The sequence below is a fragment of the Lactuca sativa genome, chromosome 1 (assembly GCF_002870075.4).
Source record: "Lactuca sativa cultivar Salinas chromosome 1, Lsat_Salinas_v11, whole genome shotgun sequence".
Lineage (NCBI taxonomy): Eukaryota > Viridiplantae > Streptophyta > Magnoliopsida > Asterales > Asteraceae > Lactuca > Lactuca sativa.
Window position 1 is genome coordinate 30,965,517 of NC_056623.2, and position 21,278 is coordinate 30,986,794.

The 21,278-nt window shown below is 39.3% G+C and overlaps 2 protein-coding genes across 2 annotated transcripts; one reads left to right on the forward strand and one right to left on the reverse strand.

The window, feature by feature from the left end:
* Nucleotides 1-7,314: 7,314 nt before the first annotated feature.
* On the forward strand, nt 7,315-8,358 carry LOC111913587 (uncharacterized mitochondrial protein AtMg00810-like). The gene has a single exon (XM_023909315.1). It carries the CDS (start codon nt 7,315-7,317, stop codon nt 8,356-8,358), a length of 1,044 nt encoding a protein of 347 aa, XP_023765083.1.
* Nucleotides 8,359-17,214: 8,856 nt separating this feature from the next.
* LOC111913468 (monooxygenase 1) lies at nt 17,215-20,778 on the reverse strand. Its single transcript, XM_023909168.3, has 5 exons — nt 20,488-20,778; nt 18,503-18,550; nt 18,231-18,399; nt 17,892-18,120; nt 17,215-17,803 (listed from the first exon to the last, which is right to left on the reverse strand). Exons 1-5 carry the CDS (start codon nt 20,733-20,735, stop codon nt 17,313-17,315), a joined length of 1,185 nt encoding a protein of 394 aa, XP_023764936.1. The 5' UTR covers nt 20,736-20,778; the 3' UTR covers nt 17,215-17,312.
* Nucleotides 20,779-21,278: the final 500 nt, after the last annotated feature.

The window sequence follows — 21,278 nt, forward strand, 5'->3', positions numbered from 1 at the left end:
ACTTACTTTTAGGGAGTTCCGGGCATGCGGAGCTCCAGATTATCACGGGGCACGGGACCCCATAGCGAGTACTAGATGGTTGGCGGATGTGGCCAACGCTTTCCGCACGAGCAGATGTCCCAAGGGGGACAAGGTCATATTGGCGTCCTGTCTTCTGAAGGACAGGGCACGGGATTGGTGGGAGGAGGTCGGACATGTCATTGGAGATGACGCAACTTTGGATGCTATGACCTGGGCTGACTTTACTAGGGGTGAGCAAACCCAAACCAAGAAACCGGGAAACCGACCAAAACCGACGAAACCGAAACCGAAGCAAAACCGACGGTTAGGGTTTTAATTTTTTAAAAACTGAAAAATCGGGTTCGGTTTCGGTTTTTACCCAGAAACCGACCCATCCAACCCGAGAAACCGACCGAACGGTTGAGTGCCATCTTTTTGTATATGTAATCATTTGAATATATGTATCTAAGGCGCGGATTAGATATCAAACGCCCTCTTGGCCGAGCGGTTGAGCGCTTTCCCCTTGAACCTGATGTCAAGGGTTCAAATCTCCCTGCTTGCCAAATTTTTCCCTAGGTTTTGTATTTTAATTTGGAACTTGATCTATCCCACATCGATGGTTGTATGAAAGTTACGCATGTTTCACCCTTAATATAAGGAATGGATACCTCTATCTTGCCCCATATCAGTTTAATTGGGATTAACATTGGGTTCGGGTTTAAACCCGGAACCGACCCATGAATAAATTGAAAACCGAGAAACCGAACCGACGGTTTGGGTTCATGGTTCGGTTTTTATTTTTTTGAAAACCGATTTTATTGGGTTGGGTTCGGTTTTAGGTCAAAACCGACCCAAACCGACCCATGCTCACCCCTAGACTTTACTACCAGGTTCAGGGCTGAGTTTGCACAGGTTATTAAGGTGCAGCAGTTGGCCAGAGAGTTTCAAGACCTCACCCAGACGACAGAGACAGTGGCAGAGATCACCGCCAAGTTCAGGGAGAGGGCACTTCTTGTTCCTCAGTATGCAACTGATGAGGAAATGAAGAAGGCTCGGTATCATGAGATGTTACGGAGTGATATCCGCCAGTTTGTGAGCCGGTACAGCTGTAAAACGTTGGATGACATGATTGCTAGGGCTCGAGAAAGAGAGATTGACCTTGAGATGGAGAGAAAGAGGAAACCGGAGGCGGCTCCAGGTTCAAGGAGTTCGGGCAAAAAGCCCAAGGGTTCAGATCACAGAGCTAGGAGTCAGCAGAGCCACGGTCGGTGTGGCAAACGTGGGAGATTACACGATGGGGCGTGCAAGGCAGAGAGTGCCAGCTGCTATAAGTGCGGTCGGACTGTGCATATGAGCAGAGATTGTACAGCCACTACTACCGTCATTGCGGCATCAGATCTGATTTGCTTTCAGTGCAATCAGAGGGGACATAAAAAGTCCCAGTGTCCGAGTTTAGCTGCTGCGGGGAAGGTGTCAGCACCTGCTCCTGCTACTTTGAGGATTACAGATGGCCGTCAGGGCCGAGTTGAGACGCCGGTGGCGAAGAGTAGGGCTTTTCAGCTGACAGCAGAGGAGGCGCGAGCGACTCCTGACGTGGTGACGGGTATGTATTTTTCCCTTATCTCTGCATTTATAATTGATTGTTTCTTATGGTTATATGTTTTGTATAGGGTCGTTCTCATTGAACGACATTTCAACTACAATATTGTTTGATTCGGGGGCTACCCGATCATTCGTCTCTCTTGCGCTTAGCAAGAGGTTTAGCAGAGCTCCAGGGGAGCTAGATTGTCCACTTGAGTTTGAGATAGCAGCTGACAGGACCATTAGGGTTGCAAGGGTACACAAAGGATGTTCTCTACAGTTATTCGATGAACAGTTTCCGGTGGACTTGGTCCTTATTCCCCTGCGAGGGAATAAGGTTATAGTAGGCATGGATTGGCTGAGCCCCAATGGGGCGGTAATAGATTGTGAGCTGCAGTTAGTGAGGGTTCGCACTCCCAGTGGGGGAGAGTTAGTGATTCAGGGCGAGAGGCCACAGCGCGGACCAGTTCTATGTTCAGCGGCAAGAGCGAGGCGCTATTTTCAGCAGGGTTGCATCGGTTATGCTATGTTTTAGATGCCCGGGAGAAGGGCAAGACGACAGTTGATGATGTTCCGGTAGTGCGAGACTACCCAGATGTATTTCCAAAGGATTTTCCTGGAATACCTCCCGAGAGACAGGTCGAGTTCGGGATCGACCTAATCCCTGGTGCGGCTTCGATAGCCAAGGCACCGTATCGGTTGGCTCCCCCAGAGATGCAAGAGTTGTCTACGCAGCTGCATGAGCTGCTAGACAAGGGTTTTATCAGGCCGAGCAGTTCGCCCTGGGGGGGCACCGATTTTGTTTGTAAAGAAGAAGGACGAGTCGCACCGTATGTGTATTGATTACCAGGAGTTGAATAAGATAACGGTGAAGAACCGTTACCCACTCCCAAGGATAGATGATTTGTTAGATCAGGTGCAGGGAGTGTCTTGGTTTTCCAAGATCGATTTACGCTCCAGGTATCATCAGATGAGAGTCAGGGACGAGGATGTGCAGAAGACTGCTTTCAGGACCCGATACGGTCATTATGAGTTTGTGGTGATGCCGTTTGGGCTCACCAATGCCCCAGCCGCGTTCATGGACCTCATGAACCGCGTATGTAGGCCGTTGTTGGATCGATCGGTGATAGTATTCATTGATGACATCTTGGTTTATTCCAAGACTCAGGAGCAACACGAGGAGCACCTGAGGGAGGTGCTAGAGATTTTGAGGAGGGAGAGACTTTTCGTGAAGTTCTCCAAGTGCGAGTTTCGGTTGCACGAGGTGCAGTTCCTTGGACACCTCGTCAACCAGAAGGGTATTTTGGTAGATCCGGCCAAGATAGAGGCCGTGATGCAGTGGGAGGTCCCGAGGTCTCCATCTGAGATTCGGAGCTTCCTAGGTTTGGCAGGGTACTACAGGAGGTTCATTCAGGATTTCTCCAAGATAGCAGTACCTCTCACCCGATTGACTAAGAAATCGGTGGTGTTTCGTTGGGGGCCTGAGCAGCAGGAAGCATTTGAGACCCTCAGACAGAGATTGTGCGAGGCACCGATTCTTACCCTGCCAGAGGGAGTAGAGGATTGTGTGGTCTATTGTGATGCTTCGATCACAGGTATGAGAGCAGTGTTGATGCAGTGAGGTCGTGTAATAGCTTACGCCTCGAGACAGTTGAAGCCTCACGAGTATAACTATCCTACGCATGATTTAGAGTTAGGGGCAGTGGTGTTTGCCTTCAAGATTTGGAGACATTACCTATATGGGGTCCGTTGTACCATTTACACGGATCACAAGAGCTTGAGGTACCTCATGGATCAGCCGAATCTGAACATGAGGCAGAGGCGATGGTTAGATGTGTTGAAGGATTACGACTGTGAGATCTTATATCACCCAGGGAAGGCCAATGTAGTGGCCGACGCCCCGAGCCGCAAGGCAGCAGCGGCCCCGATCAGAGATATTTATTTGAGGATGACAGTGATTACCCCGTTGTTAGAGCAGATCAAAGGGGCTCGGGTCGAGGGCCTCAAGGAGGAGAGGCAGAAGTGTGAGAGGATTGTGGGCCGAGTAGCTTCTTTTGACTACGATAATCGAGGATTGTTGACCCTTCATGGGAGAGTATGGGTACCGTACCGGGGCGGTGTGCGACAGGTATTGATGGACGAGGCCCATAAGTCTCGATTTTCCATCCATCCAGGGGTGATGAAGATGTATAGAGATCTTCGAACCTATTATTGGTGGCCCTGCATGAAGCGGGATGTCGCCTGGCATGTGGAGAGGTGCCTGACTTGCAGGAAAGTCAAGGCAGAGCACTAGAGGCCTCACGACAAGATGCAGCCATTAGACATTCCAGTGTGGAAATGGGAAGATATCACCATGGATTTCATCACTAAGCTTCCTAGGACCGCACGTGGAGTGGATTTGATTTGGGTTATTGTGGATCGGTTGACGAAGAGTGCTCATTTTATACCGATCCAGGAGAGCATATCAGCGGAGAAGCTAGCCGATATTTATGTGCGAGAGGTCGTGGCACAGCATGGAGTGCCTGTTTCGGTGGTGTCAGACTGAGACGTCCGTTTTACTTCCAGATTCTGGAAGCGGTTTCACGACGAGATGGGAACTCGTCTCCATTTCAGCACCGTTTTCCACCCTCAAACGGACGGGCAGAGCGAGAGGACGATTCAGACTCTCGAGGACATGCTCTGGACATGTGTTTTAGATTTCGGTGGCAGTTGGGATACGTATCTTCCGTTAGCGGAATTTTCGTATAACAACAGTTACCACGCCAACATTGATCGTCCTCCCTTCGAGATGCTTTATGGGAGGAAGTGCAGGACCCTGATTTGTTGGGGCGAGGTCGGTCAGCGTGTCATTGGGAGCACCGAAGTGGTGCTCAAGACGACAGAGTTGATCCAGCAGGTTCGTAGTAGACTGTAGACTGCGCAGAGTCGGCAGAAGAGTTACGCCGACAGGAGGCGATCAGACTTGGAGTTTCAGGAGGGCGACATGGTCCTCCTGAAGGGTGTCATCAGGTTTCAGAAGAGGGGCAAGCTGGGCCCCAGGTTCATCGGTCCTTTTAGGGTTTTGGCCCGGGTGGGACGGGTCGCTTATCGGTTGGATCTTCCGCCAGAGCTTAGCCAGATCCACAACACTTTCCATGTTTCTCAGTTGAGGAAGTGTTTGGTGGACGAGTCAGCAGTTGTACCCTTGGAGGACATTCAGGTTGATAGCAGCCTGAATTATATTGAGAGACCGGTTGCGATTTTGGATCGAAAGACAAAGACCTTGAGGAATAAGGTGATTCAGTTAGTGAAGGTGCAATGGCAGCACCAGAAGGGTTCAGAGTGGACGTGGGAATCCGAGGAGGAGATGCACGAGCATTATTCGGAATTGTTTTCAGATTCAGTGGCGACGGACTTCGAGGACAAATTCTGATTCAAGTGGGGGAGATTTGTAACGATCAACCTTGGAGGTATTAATTTAATTAATTTCTTGAATTATATTTAGGCTATGATTAGGAGTTTGCATCTTGGATTGGTTTGGACTTTCTTTTTATTTGGGCCGAGGTGTAAGCAGCCCATAAGCCGTATGCGGGGCGTAACCCCTTGTACGTTAGGCATAATGCTTAAATGAAGTGTGGGGAGGAGGAGCGTATGCGCAGCGTACCTTATGGTACGCCCAACCAGGGGACAAGATCCCAGTTAGTTTCGGACTTTGGTCCGATGCAGTTTCCGGACTCCGGTCCGATGCAGAGGGCAAGGCCCTGGTTAGTTCCGGACGTCGGTCCGATGCAGTTTCCGGACTTCGGTCCGATGTAGTGGACAAGGCCAATATGTGTTTACATGTTATAGTATGGTATCTGGTAGTTTGGGGGAGCTCACTAAGCTTCATGCTTACAATTTCAGTTTTGGTTTCAGGTACTTCCGCAAGTAAAGGGAAGAGCTCGGGATGATGGCATCGCACACACCACAGCTTCAGTCTTTGTCCTGGGAGTTTGTTTTGATTCATAGTTTGATTTGATATAGTTGTTTCACGACATTTTATTATGAGTTGAGATATTTGACGTATGATTTTATGATATGACGTTCAGTATATGATTTTTATTATTATTAAAACAAAAAATTTTGGGTCGTATTTTTGGATGTTACATTTTAACTATTGTTGACGACTACAGTAGGGCGGTTTGGACCTTTTTACTAAAACATAAGAGTGAGGCAAGCACCTGCCTCATGGATTTCTGTAAGATGGTCAAAACTCAATTTGAAAGGCAAATCAAGCGTGTTAGATGTGACAATGGTGGTTAGTTCGTATCTAATGCCATGCATGATTTTTACCCCAAAGAAGGTATCGTTTTAGAAACCTCTTGCCCACACACCCCGCAGCAAAATGGGGTGGTCGAACGCAAGCACCGCCACCTTCTTGAGACCGCAAGGGCCTTAAGGTTCCAAGCTAACCTACCTAAGAGTTTTTGGGGTGAGTGTATTTTGACCGCTACGTACGTGATAAACCGAATGCCCTCAAAAGTCTTACATGGAGCCACTCCTTATGAACTTCTATTTAATGAAAGACCTTCCTATGAACACATGAGGGTTTTTGGTTGTTTGACTTATCATCGTAGCGTAGAAACAGGGGGTGATAAATTTGAACCACGTGGAAGACCCGAAATATTTTTCGGATACCCACAAGGTACCAAAGGTTATAAAATCTTCGATCTGGAGAATAAGAAGATCATTGTTTCAAGAGACGTCCGATTTATTGAAGATCAATTCCCCATGCACACCCTCAAACAAAACAATAACTCAGAACTTGATGATTTATTCCAACTAGAAAAAGCTACTGATTTGGTGCAACCCACTTCTCACACCAATCAACCCACAAGTGATAACAATGAGGCCCAAGTCTCCTCGCCAGAATCGCCTAGTCAAACCCGACCAGCTCACGTCCCAAGCCCACATTCCGCTGTGCATCAGGACCACATGCCAAGCCCACATTCCACTGAGCAACAGGTATACACACCGAGCCCAGACAGCTCCCCTAATCGTTCGGAGCCACCAAATGTAGTCCGGCCCACTCGCACGCGCGTCCAGCCCATCCGCTACCAGGACTACGAAATCAATTTGCCCCCATCGATCGATCATGCGCCTCCCGCTGCCGGTCACGCTGCTTCTACGGTACATCCCCTTTCCAATTTCATCTCATACAATAATTTTTCTTGTTCTCACAAGGCTCTTCTAGCTGCTATTGTTACCCATAATGTGCCCAAATTTTTTAAACAAGCAGCTCAAAATCCGGAATGGCGTGATGCAATGAAAAGGGAAGTTCAAGCGTTAGAAGCAAATAAAACCTGGGAACTTGTTACCTTACCGGAAGGAAAGCGTGCCATCGACTCCAAGTGGATCTATAAAATAAAATTCAAACCCGACGAATCCATAGAAAGACACAAGGCTCGTCTTGTGGCAAAGGGCTACACACAAATGGAGGGCGTCGACTTCCATGATACCTTCGCTCCTGTGGCCAAATTGGTCACTGTTTGGATTCTTTTAACTTTAGCTGTAAAAAACAACTAGATCATTCACCAATTGGATGTGAACAATGCGTTCTTGCACGATGATCTCGAGGAAGATGTTTGCATGAAACTACCCCAAGGGTTCGTTAAGGAAGGCGACAATCGGGTGTGCAAGCTAAAAAAATCCTTGTATGGCTTGAAACAAGCTAGTCGAAACTGGTATCACAAATTTACGGCCGCTTTACGAGATATGGACTTCAAACCTTCGCATGCAGATCACTCCTTATTTGTCTACAAAACCAAGACCAGCTTTGTTGCGGCTCTCATCTATGTCGATGACGTCATTATTGTTGGTAATGACACAACAAAGATTAAGAGCACCAAATCCGACCTTGATGCTCGGTTTAGCATCAAAGATCTTGGTAGCCTAACGTATTTCTTGGGCATCGAGGTATCACGTACCAAAGAAGGTTTAGTTTTGAGCCAAAGAAAGTACACCTTGGATATTTTGGAATATGCAGGCATGCTTGGCTGCAAACCTTGTAAGTTTCCAATGGAACAAAACCTTAAACTTGATAAAGGAGATAAGGAAGAACATGTTGACCCCAACACATATCGTCGTCTTGTAGGTCGTTTACTCTACCTTCAAGCGACACGTCCAGACATCACTTACTCAGTAAATGTTCAGAGTCAGTTTGTTTCAGACCCCAGAACTAATCATTGGCATGCAACAATGCGTGTCTTGCGATACCTCAAAACGAGCTTGGGTCAAGGTATTCTCCTACCCCGAGAAGGGTCACTGGATTTGGTGGCTTATAGTGATTCCAATTGGCTTGGTTGCCCCTACTCTCGACGTTCTAGGACAGGTTATTTGTTGCTTTTGGGTGGCGCACCTATTTCATGGAAGTCAAAGAAGCAGTCAGTTGTGTCCCGGTCCTCGGCTGAGGCAGAATATCAGGCAATGGCCACCACTGTGAGTGAAATTTTATGGGTTCGTTGGTTATTGTCGGAACTTGGCATAAATGTTCGAGAAGCCACTCCACTCTTTTGTGACAATCAGTCCGCCAAACACATTGCTCACAACCCTATCTTTCACAAAAGAACTAAACACGTGGAGATGGATTGCTTCTTTGTTCGTGAAAGAGTAGAGACCAAAGAAATGGCTCCAACTTGGCTCCACACTCATCATCAGCTCGCAGATCTTCTCACCAAGCCACTGGGTTCAGATAGGCTACACTCTCTTCTTGTCAAGATGAACATTCGGAATCTCCATGCTCATCTTGAGAGGGAGTAAAGGATATATTCTGTCATATCTTCTATTTTTATTCCTTTCTTTGAGTTTCCTAGTTTATTCCTCTTTTCTAGCTAGGTTCTCTTTTAAATGATTCACTTTTATTCTTTCTCAATTCAATGAAACGGAAACTAGTTTTGGCTTATAGAATTTTTCAAACAACCAAACACTTGGGGTAATCAACAAGAGTACTGAGTTATAATTAAACTAATTGAAGTATCAAAAGCCAAAATATAGCAATTGCAACACACAAATGCATCTCTGAATCACCACAAGCAGTTGTATCCCACATCTCTTTAACTGTTGCATCATCCCCACCCCACCCTCTCCTTTTACTATTTACCTTAACTTTCGACCCATATTTATCGCTTGATCTCACCCTCTATTTGACAACTTGGAACCCTTGTTTGAACCATCTACATGGAGCCCCTATTTGAATCATCTCTATCAAATCCAACTCAACCATAGATTCATGATGGAACCTGACAATCATGTAGAACATCATACTAATATTAGAATAGATTATTTCACTTGAATAATAATAAACTAATTGCTTAAACTAATAAAATTAAATTGATGCATATGTAAATTTGCTATAGTTCCACACTCAAAAAGAGCAAGACAAAGGCTCTAGATATCAACCAGATATGAATTTTAAGTTCCCACAAATGTACCACATTAAAAAAAAGGACCTACAAATATTCCAACCACATTTATATTTTATAGAAAAATATGTTAAAACCAAAACGCTTACCATTGCCATGGAATTCTCTAAGCCAACTTTTACCTAAAAGTCTATAATTTTTGGTTGTCCCTTGAGATTCACAAGCAAAATTACATGCTTTATGTCTTTGTGGACTAAGTATCTAACTCCATGCAAATAACTTAGTCCCTCAAGAACAAATATATTAATAAGATATATTATAAAGACCCATAAAACTTAGAATAAGAAGATTTACTTGCAAAAGTTTTTGAACCGTCAAAGAAATAACTGCGTCAGGTATAGGAGTATAAAAAGCTCCATAAATTTCTGAAAGACGAGTGCAACCCATTGTAGTCCTCGAGACACCATTAAGCTTTAGTACCACAAGTTTATCTAACACTATTGGTTTGAGCAACATCTGCACCAATTAACACAATAATAGAAAATACATTGATGCTTGATCAGGAAAACACTCTTATCACTTGACATAAATGGTTCCAAGTTCTACCATATAGTAATGTGCATAGAGTAGAACCAATTACCAATCAAAGATTAAACTATTACACTGTATAATAGAAAGACAAGGACTCATAATATGAAATAGTTGTCTATAAACATGAAGAACTTCTTTTTACTCTTATTAACCAAAGTATAATTACCATCAGAAGTAGCAATTGGCTTTCATCCTCCTGCTCTTTACTCAATTTACTTGGTCCTTTAACGATCCTCGTGTGGCTATCCCCTAGCTAGCTATGTTTTCTGAAGTAATCTAAATGTCGCTTTCCAAAACAGATAACCCATCTTCAGTTATGTGCCAACTTCAATTTTAATTAAACAATATACAACTCAATTTCGAACTTCATAGGAAGTAAATGAATGTGGATTTTCATCAAACATTTGGTGGACAGTGAGATTACATATACCCCAAACCCTGCAAGTAAGGTATCAATGTAAATGGAAATAAATTTTGATTTTGATATTCTTCAACATCATGATATGATTAGCCTTCTAAATTATAATCTAAGAACACCCTTTTAATTATTGATTTCATTTTTTTCATTTTCCAAAAAAATAGTAAATAAAAAGAACAACAACAACAACGCATTCTTGGAAAAAAAATATATATACATATAAATGAAAAAAAACTTTTAAGAAGAAAAGCCTTTCTGCACGTACTATAGTAGTCCACTGAAGTATGTTCATTAGAAACATCCTTTTTCTAAACTTCCATTTTTCCATCCATCTACTTTCCCATTTGCCCATTGTTGTTCAAACTCTACTAAAACATGATACAATTTCAATGAAACCCAAGAAAATGCATTGAAGTTGATCAAGGCCTAAAATAAACAAATCAAGAAAGAAATGCAGAAATTAAGGAAGGCGATTAATGAAATCAAGAAAGAAATGCACAAATTAACATGATACAAATTCAATAAAAGGAAGCAGACATCCGACGTACGTCGAGATTGGTTCAGGTTGCGATTCACGCCAAGGCGTTGCAATTCTCGAGGGTGATCTCCTATTTCTAAAGGAGGCGAGGGTGTCTATTAGCCTCCTTTTTCAATCTTCATCTTTCTCAACCTTTTATGCCTAGAATTGAATTCGAGGAAGCGACGATTGCAGAGTCATTTTCGTGAAATTAACAAAAAAATATATATAATCCATCAAATCCCAACGATTAAAAGAGGAACACAAATCTTGTCCACCCGATGTTAAGAGGAAATGAAGAGAAATTGAAATCGAAATTAAAAGAACTAAAGAAATTACATGGTGTTCTTTTTGTTAGGGATCTGCTTGGATTAATATCTATCTGGACTAACATCTCTCCCCGATACCAGTGCTTTGTGTTGTAGCCTTGAACTTGCAACAAATTTCAACCGAATCAAACAGATAGAACCTAGCCTCTGTCGTAAACGGGAAAGAAAAGGATCGAGGGAGTTGAGGGTCTCACTACAACAATCGGACCCTGTGGAGACGACAATTTCAGACCCTATGGAGACGACAAGTCGTCGGCATAGAGTATAGCGACGGCAAGTCGTCGGGAAAGAGTCCTCGGCACAGGCATGTCGGCATAGGTCTGTTAGGTCGTTGGCATAGACGTCGTCAGTATAGCTAGCTCTATTGCGACGACATGTCGTCGGCACAGATTTTGTCAACGACATTTTTGGGGGAAAAAATAAAGTTTTATTAAAATCCTTTGGCGACGACTAGTCGTCAGGACAACTATAGCAACGACTAGTCGTCGAGACAGGTTGAAGCTATTACGACGCCATGTTGTCGCTATAGGGTTTTATTAGTTAATGGTTATGGACCTATAGCAACGACTAGTCGTCGAGATAGCTACTGATTGTTTTTTTTAGCTTTACAGGTTTTGTACATTACCATTTCTGCATTTTTAACAAATCCAAAAAACATTGCAACATATATCAATTGAAATACATTAACTAGGTACCAATGTTCAAATTCAAAACATCAAATACAAGTTTAACAATACAATAAGTAGTTAACTAACATTTTTCATAATACTAAAAAAACATCAATCATCATTATCATAATCTTCTTCTTCTTCTTCTTCTTCTTCTTCTTCCATCCTTCCGGCAAATTGTTGAGAGCTACTTGCTTGTGTGTTATAGTTGAATAGAAAGTTAGGAAATGGTGGTGGTTGGAAGTTCGGAATACAAGCCGCCAAAGATGCATTATATTGTTGCAAATATTCTTGCATTTGTTGTGCATCGAATTGGGATTGAGATTGAGACGATTTGGAAGTGGAAGGCCGTTCATTTGGAATTAAACCGAAGTTGGCGGTTGGTCTCCTACCCACCCCGCGAGCATGTCCACGTCTCGTCCTAAGGGCACGTTCTAAACATTCTTCCTCATTTACTTCTCCTCCTTCCCCAACCTCGTTTTGCATTTTCTCATATTCATTTTGAATTTTCTTCTAAAATAAAGAAAACAATTAACATACGTTAATTAAAACAAACATCTAAACTTAAACATTCAAAAAATAATAATATTCCTTAAACAAGAAATTATAATTAATAATAATATATTTAAACAACATATTCATTTCGTTTATCACTTACACAGTCTTCTTCTGCTCGACTTCTACACCAACCCGAACCTTCTTTGTAGCGCATTTGTCTCCAACCCTCAATATGTTGCGGCTTGATTCCCATTTGTTCCTATAACAAGTGAAAAAACAATAAATATATTTGTACAAATGTTAATAACAATTTTAAATAATACTAATGTATTTTATTACCTCTAAATAACGTCGTTGAGCATAGGGTCTACATCCGTGAGCACTTGTGTGTGGAAGTTTCGACCTAGTAACTTTATTTTTTTCCGACGTGCGTCTGTATTCCTCGGTCAAAAACAACAAATCAATCATATCGTTCCAAGCTTGGGCGGTCCAATCATCTGGTGGATGTCTTCTTGCCCTTTCCACATTACGATATCCACCAACTCTTTCAAAATGTTTTTTTATCTGATACTTGCGCTCTCAATAAGCTCTTTGCATATCTGCTTGGATACCCGCTCGAAGAGGTTCCCACAAGTTTGTGCCCCGATACCTATTAATATCAAAATAAGTCTGCAAAAGGAAAAATATATTTGATTAGTAAAAAAATATTTAATAAGTGTAAAATTCAATACATATAAAATATATTGTATATTTACCTCTAGCTCGGGATATAAATCAGCTTGGTACTTGGTAGGAACACGACGCCAAGTATGATAATGCAACGGTACCTTTGATCCCAACAGATTTGAGATCAGTCTGACAAACATTTTCCCGTTGTCCCCTATAAATTGATACGGCCGCCCGGAGATATCAATTCTCAAATCCAAAGGCCTACACTTGTTTTTTTCATACTCATCGTACAAATTTAAGTTTCTCCCTTTACCACGCACATTCACATTCACATTCTTCGCTTGTGCTATATTTACATATACAATTGGAAATTTAGAATTTTAAAACTTTAATATATCTAATAATTAAAAATTTCATATAACTTACAAGATTGGCAACTCGATGGTACACCGCGTGCAATCCCGTGTGGAGGTCTATCCCCGCCGTCTCCTCCGTGTCCCCTCGCTACTTCTGCCATCTGTTTAACAAATATTATAAACATTCAGAAAATATAATAAAACTACAAATAAGCAACATTTCAAAATTTAACAAATATTATAAGCAATCAGGACATATAATAACAATAACATACCGTCAATCAGATTCATCACTAGAACAATATACATGTACAACATCATCATCACTGTCATAGTTTTCATTATTTATTTGTTCATCTGAAGAGTACGTATCATCATCGTCATTTTCATCGTTAATGAAATCGTCATCGTTTATATTAGGAGCAACATTACTCCTAGAAACCACACTTGATTCACCAACTTCACCTAAATTCGTCTGCATAGGTAAGGTGCCTAAGTCGACAACCAAGGTAAAATCAGTTGATTGAGTGTTGTTCACAACATCTATCTCGTTTACAACACCGATACTTGGATGATTCCAAAGATTTCGATGATGAACCTCTTCCACAACTCTCCAGTTATTGTTTTGAGTGGGATCTTGGAGATAAAATACTTGTTTAGCTTGTGTAGCTAAGATGTATTGTTGATCATCAAACCACGTTTTACCGACATACCATTCATGACTGGTATCGATAAGAATCATATTATTTATAGTCTTGAAACGTCCATTACGTAATGAGGCATTGAACCATTTACCACGAAAGAGTACAACTGGTTTATCATATAAATAATGCAACTCTATGATTTCCTCTAATTGACCATAGAATGGTGTACCATCTTCTCCGAATGTAACAACACCACTATTTTGAGTAGTGCGTCGGAGATCACGACTATTCACGACAAATCGGACACCATTTACTATGCATGCAGTGTACGAATATGCACGCAACAGACCATATGCCAACGCCTTTAATTCGTCAGTACAGTCCGTAGGCACATCTTTTTGGAGACAATAAATCTGTAAGGAAATATAAGATTGTATGTTTAAGTAATAACTTAGTTTTGCATTATAAATATATAACATACTTACCTTTTCTTTGAACCATGAAGGAAATTCCTTTTTGAAATCACTTTCAGGCAATTCTAATTTGAATTCACTGAATATGGGACAAAATAATTAGAATAGTTAAAACACTATCGAAAAGGTAGTTAATAGATTAGAAACTTACGATTTGTAGCTTCTCATCTCATCCTCATCGCAATTGTTTAGTACAAACCAATGCAATGATTTTTTGGCCTCGTTACAAAGTTCAGCGATTTTCTTAGCCGACATTGTTCGACATTGTGATGAGAAGACACGAAAGTACCGCAACACTTTTTTGTGGTACTCGCTTCCCCTTTGTGGTTGTGTCCACCCATCTACTCTCGTTACAAATCGGGCAATTCTGCATGGAATCATTCTCCTTCCAAAACAAAGCACAGTCATATTTGCAAGCATGGATGGACTCATATCCTAACCCTATATTTCTCAACTTTTTCTTAGCTTCATAGTGTGAAGTTGGAATCTTGCTCTTCGGGAAAGCAACTCTTAGCAACTCTAAAAGTTGGTCAAATGAACTATTTGTCCATTTATTGATCACTTTAATATGCAACAACTTTGCCAAAAAGTTTAAAGAAGACATCTCAATAAACATATTATTTTTATTAGTTTAAATATTTTTATATATTCTTTTATGTTGCTATTAGTAACGTTTGTTCTTAATGAAATAATTTTATTAGTTTAAATATTTTTATATTTTCACGAATCCAACTCTTATCGACTGTTATTACTGTTTCATTATTAAAAATAACATTGTATACATAGTTAAATTGTATGACTTTTTGTTTGAGAAAAAACGGACGGAATGGATAGATATTGACAAGTATATAAAGAAATATATACCCTGGAAGTAGTAATCGGACGGAATTGATAGAGTATTCATAAGGGTAGACTTCTAAACACATTTTATAGCAATGTACTATTATTAGTTTGTTTAAAACATTCTATTTTTCACTTCTCTTTCATATTTATAGTATATATACATTTTATCTTTTCCAATTACAGCATTGTACTTTTAATATTATTTTGTTTTTTTTATATTTTTTTTATAACACTATAAACAAGATAAAAAATACTTTTAATATTACTTTTAATAACAACGTAATTTTATTATTTTGTTTTATGTTATAACTTTCAAATAGAAATGAAAGTAAAATACTTTAATTAACAAGATAAAAAAAAGTATGTTGGTATTAATAACTTTTATAGTTTAAATATTTTGACTTAATAAACATATTTTTATTAGTTTAATATTATTTTGTTATTTTTTTGTTTATTTTTATCTTGTATATTGACATTAAAGTTTATTAGTTTGTTTAAAACATTAAGATGGTTCAAACATATATGGTCGAAAGATCAATCAGGGAGAATACTAAAGATAAAAAAAATACTTTTAATATATTATTTTATTTTTTTATAGCACCATAAACAAGATAAAAAATACTTTTAATATTACTTTTAATAACAACGTAATTTTATTATTTTGTTTTATGTTATAACTTTCAAATAGAAATGAAAATAAAATACTTTTATTAAAAAGATAAAAAAATATATATATATGTTGCTATTAATAACTAAATAAATTAAACATAATTCATACATATTTTACATTTTATACATAAACTTTTATACCAACCTAAACAAAACTTTTATACCAACCTAAACAAAAATCACATTCATACAAAATTTTATACCAACCTAAACAAAGATCACATAAAATTTCATACAAACGTAAACAATTTCAATTTCATATACCAACCTAAACAACATCAATTTCATACAATTTCATATATCAACCTAAACAATATCAATTTCATACAATTTCATATACCAACATAAATAATATCAATTTCATACAATTTCATATACCAACCTAAACAATATCAATTTCATACAATTAGTTTGTTTAAAGTATAAACCTAAACAAACAACAACACAATCACATATATATACAAAACAAACAATACAATTAGAAAAAAAAAATATTAGAAAAAAACAACAAACAACAACACAATCACATATATATACAACACAATCACATATATATACAAACAACAAACAATTTCAACACAATTCAAATTCAATTTCAATAAAAATTAGAAAAAAAAAACTAACCTTTTGTTTTTGTGATGTTCAGTTTTTCTGGCTAGTCAAAGAAGCAAGTAATACTCCGGTGGTGGCTGGTGGTGGCCACAGGCGGCAACACTAGGCGGTGGAAGGTTGAGGCAGTCACTAGGTCGGTGAAGCTTCACCACCGGTTCCTACACACCAAAAAACCTCAAATTAGGGGTAAAAATCAATACCAAACAACAATAAAAAAACAAATTAGGGGTAGAAACAACCTTGGATTGGGTTAATCGCCGGATATTGTCGTTGGGTAGCCGATTTCGTCGCCTGGGAGGAAAGAATGAAGAAAGAAGTCGCTATGTGCAAATAAAAGAAGGATGCGTATCTGTTTTAGGGTATACCCCTATGCCGACAACATGTCGTCGGTATAGGGTCGACATAAACGACAAAGTATCATTTATTCCTGAAATAAATAAATATATATATATATATATATATATATATATATATATATATATATATATATATATATATATAAATTAAAAACCCTGTGCCGACGACTTGTCGTCGGGATACCATTTCCCAAAACTACGTCGTTCACTTTTTCTGACCCATGGAATAAAAATAAATGGAAAATATTTTTTTACCTATACCGATGACACGTCGTCGGTATAGATTTTCATATTACTGCCAACATTTTCGTCGTTCCCGCTAGACCTATGGCGACGACTTGTCGTCAGCACATTTTCGGGATAGCCGTCGTCACCTTAGTTTAATATTCTTGTAGTGTCTTTTTTATACTCCAATCAAAGAAACCTTCACACACATTCGCGTAGCCAAGAGAGAAATAAGGGGGAGATCTTGGAAGGAGTTACGTAGAAGCGGAATGTGGGAGGTAGCGATGATAACCTCCGGAACGGTAAATGTTGAGTTATTACGGCTGTGATTGAAAGTTAAGAGAGATTGAACGGCTATGAAAAAGTCTTCCACTTACCCTCAACAATAGTATAAAAAAAATTATTTTTATTTCTGAATTTGTTTTCCAGGCCACTGAGTTTATGTAAAAAAATTATTACGCTTGACTATTTATTCGATTATACATCAAACACCACCACAATCATAATCAACATGACCACTCGGATTGCGAAAGAGAAGAGACAATAGCACAAAATACATAAACTTCTTCAGACTCGATGAAGCTCCCAATAGCATACCAGTGAGATAAGTCTGCACCGATAATCCAACCACCCTCATTCGTCTCTTTTTCACATACAGATCAAAAGCATCTTCAACATGGTCCAAACCCTTTTGATCCAAGTTGCTAGCTATCACAACTGCATCTTCTAACCCTGATGAGCCACCTTGCCCTAGAAACGGACCCATCACATGCATAGCGTCCCCAGCAATCGTCACTTTTCCTTTACAAAATGATCCAGTTAGCAACTCTAGTGGTGAACGATATCTTAAATGTGAAAAAGACAACGAATTTGCATCTGCAATTTCGATCATTTCTTTGATTTCTTGAGGATAATCGTTTAGCAACGCTAGGGTTGATCTCCGTATTAACTCGGGATCTTCCCAACGTCTTTCATCTGTTATCATAATTGAACAAAAAACGAAACACGATAAGTAAACAAAGAACAAATAAAGTGAAATTTATGTAAACATGGCAAAAACGACCTCCAGGAATGAGAGGTTGCGTACAGAACCAGTAGACCAATTTATCGTCGATTGGAGTTCTTCCGACTAGATTGTTGTTTTTCCTGAAACGAGTAAACTCATAGTCGAATGAATGACCATTGGGGTAGTTTGATAAGCCTCTAACTTCACAAAATGGAAACATCTTTGTAGGTTTGAGATTAAGGAAATTGGCAACAATTGACGTGCTTCCTTCGCACCCAATGACGACCTACGAGCACCAAGAACTAATATCAGTCACAAAAATGGCGAACCAGAATTGATTCAAAATTGCCATTAAAACTGGTTAATTGTAGTTCTTCTACTTAATCAAGTTACGACCTTGGCGATAATTAAGCTTCCATCGTTGAATTGAAGAACTGATTTGGTAGTTTTTGAGTCAAATTTTATAGAATCAAGTTTGCATCCGAACTTGACGGTGGCCGGAGGAAGTGCAGCGTAAAGAGTGTCGATAAGATCCTTCCTCCTCAAGCAACGAGTTTCACCTTTTCTATTGTACATCAATAAACAAACGATAAAAAATTGCGTTGAGTGATGTTTTTTGAAGTTTTGAAAAATGAACAAAATGTTTTAATATATCTAGAGTAAATTACATTGAGGTTTTCTGTTGTTTCCACCCATCGAGCTCTACCATTCGTTCACTACACAGACCGGGGAGTACCGTTAATTCATGAAGATTAATTATCATATTGTGGTAATAATTCATCACCAACATCTTATTACTATTTTAGGTCAAAAATATCACGATTTAACAAAATTCTTAGGCATTCTTCGGAACACCTGATTTATAAATTAAAAGAAAAAAAAAATTATATAAGGGGATCTTGCATCCACGCATATCATTTTATCCTAGCTTACAATTCCTATTGGAGAACCAACAAAACAAAAGACACAATATAATCAAATAAATTATTTTTCCTGTATCTGTCAATGACTCATATCTAAGGGCAAACTTTGCACATTACTAAAAGAAGGAATCAACACATCGACCCAAGCAGCAAGCCGACTCCAAAGTTGCACCACCATCTCACACTGTATAAGAACAAGTGCAAGGACATAAAACCGAGTCCATGTCAATACCATGATCATCCACATTACATATAACATATTGTTGGTATCCAAGTTGATTGACTCTAACAACTCCATCAACAATTAATTAATCCCGCTGTTCATCTGTAGTGCCTCCATGTATATATGTCCCTCCTCTACGTAATCTTCCACACCCATAATCACTAACATGACACTATTGATCCTCCGCCACCGCAAACAACATTGGGAACTTAATTAAGACATAATTAACGCAACCTCACCCCACCATTTATCCACCAACAAATTAACGACTCAACTCTTCATTATATTTATACCCACCTTTCTACTAATCAACGTTTATTTTCAAATTAGCAAAAATATGTTACTGAGATTATTTATCCTCCAACTTCGTTTGATACCAAACCGAAGCTCAGTGCTTGTGAGAGCACAACATGTTCGGACCCTACATATTATCGTTGCTTGGGTGGGTACTACAATATTTGATATTTACTCATCTTGATCGACATTACATATGTTAGTACAACAGGTGTGCTTGTTCATGCTTGGCCCACAGGAAATACACATGCATGCTCTTAAACGGCTACTATGATATCTTAAAGGCATTCTTCATTATGGGTTATATTTATGTCTGTCATTCGTCTCTAATCTCTTGTCCTATACTGACGTGGACTGGGTAGGGTGTTTGTCTCTAGTGTCTCTTGTCCACTTCTTGGTAATGCATCTTTAATTTGTGGGGGATAATTTGGTTTCTTGGTTGGCCAAACGACATGTTGGTACGTAACACAATTTGCTTTTCGAGTTGCATTGTCTCATTCAGAAAACAATCTTTTAGTGCAATATATTTGTCATGTGTAACCGGATTCATCATCAATGTACCAAGGACTCGACCTTCACTTTGTCCATGAAAAAGTCTCTCGTGGTCAGGTTCATGTGTTCCATGTTCCTTTTCGATATTAAATTGTGGATGTTTTTACAAAAAGACTTCCATTAGTACCTTTTGAAGATTTCCATCGCAGTCTCAATGTCCGTTTACCTCCAGATTCGACTATGAGGGTGTGATATAATATATTGAGATATTTAGAATATATGTAAAAATATATTAGATTAGTTTGTATTTTGGAAGTTGTCATATTTGCTATTAATTATTTAGGGACTTCCTGTACCAAATTGTTTGTATATAATTTGTAATCTTATGGAATAAGGGATAAGGAGATTACCCTACTTCTAATATGTACTAAAATGGAGTTAAAAAATAAAGTCGGGCACAAAAGAGTTTACATCAAAATAATGTAAAATATGAGCTTTGGAGTGGCATTGAAAACGCCATAACGATATTTTTAAAGAATAAATAAATAAATAAATAAAAATAAAAAAATCTTTCAGGAACTCGATCCAAAAACGTTGACTTAACACAGGGCCACAGGGGCCTTTCCTTACTCTAAAATGTTTTAAATTTATGAAAATATTTGGAGATAAATTTCTTCGAATATTGCAAGACACAAATTAAGAGAGGAAAAGTATGAGGTACCTTTGAATAGGTATGGTAGTGCGACGGAGGGTATCAGCCAGGCCCAGATGATCCAGAGCTCGCCAACCATTTTGGTGGATTGTGATTGCTGCTCCGGTGATGTTCCTCAGAGATTCCGATGCCTCCATCACTACGCTTTTAATTCCCTTCTTCTGAAGAGACACAGCCGTCGCTAATCCACAAATCCCCGCCCCAATTATCACTACTTCATAATCATTATTATCATCCATCGCCAAGGCTTTCCCCATCTCTTTGACGTTTTCTAAATGTGAATCTCTTACCACTCTTTGACGTCCTAATTTACATACTCCTATATATTAGTCGGTGGGTCCATGTACCCACTGGTAATTGAATCTGTAGGTCCCATTAAACAAAGACGGCTATGCAAAATTGTCGCAGATTCGAAATTATAAATCAGCACTAAACCATAAATTTTTGCTGAAACGTTTACATCGTAGTTTCAAAAAAATAAATTTGTGAGAAAATTTTAGTATATAGTTAAACCAGTTTAACGTCATAATTTCATAATTAGCTTTTTAAACTGTGCAGAAAATACTCTGAAATTTGATAATTGTTATCAAAGTAAATCCAATGTTACCTTCTTAGCCCGTCCTAATGGTTAATTGGTTTGTGTTAGCAACCTAAGTGGGCCAAAACGAAGCCGTCTTACATCCTATTCTGATGCGGATTGAAATTGTGAAATCATTCAAAAATGGATAAAGAAATTCATCCCACATTTTCTTTCTATTTATTTTTTAATTCATTTGAATGGCTACAAATATTACAATTTA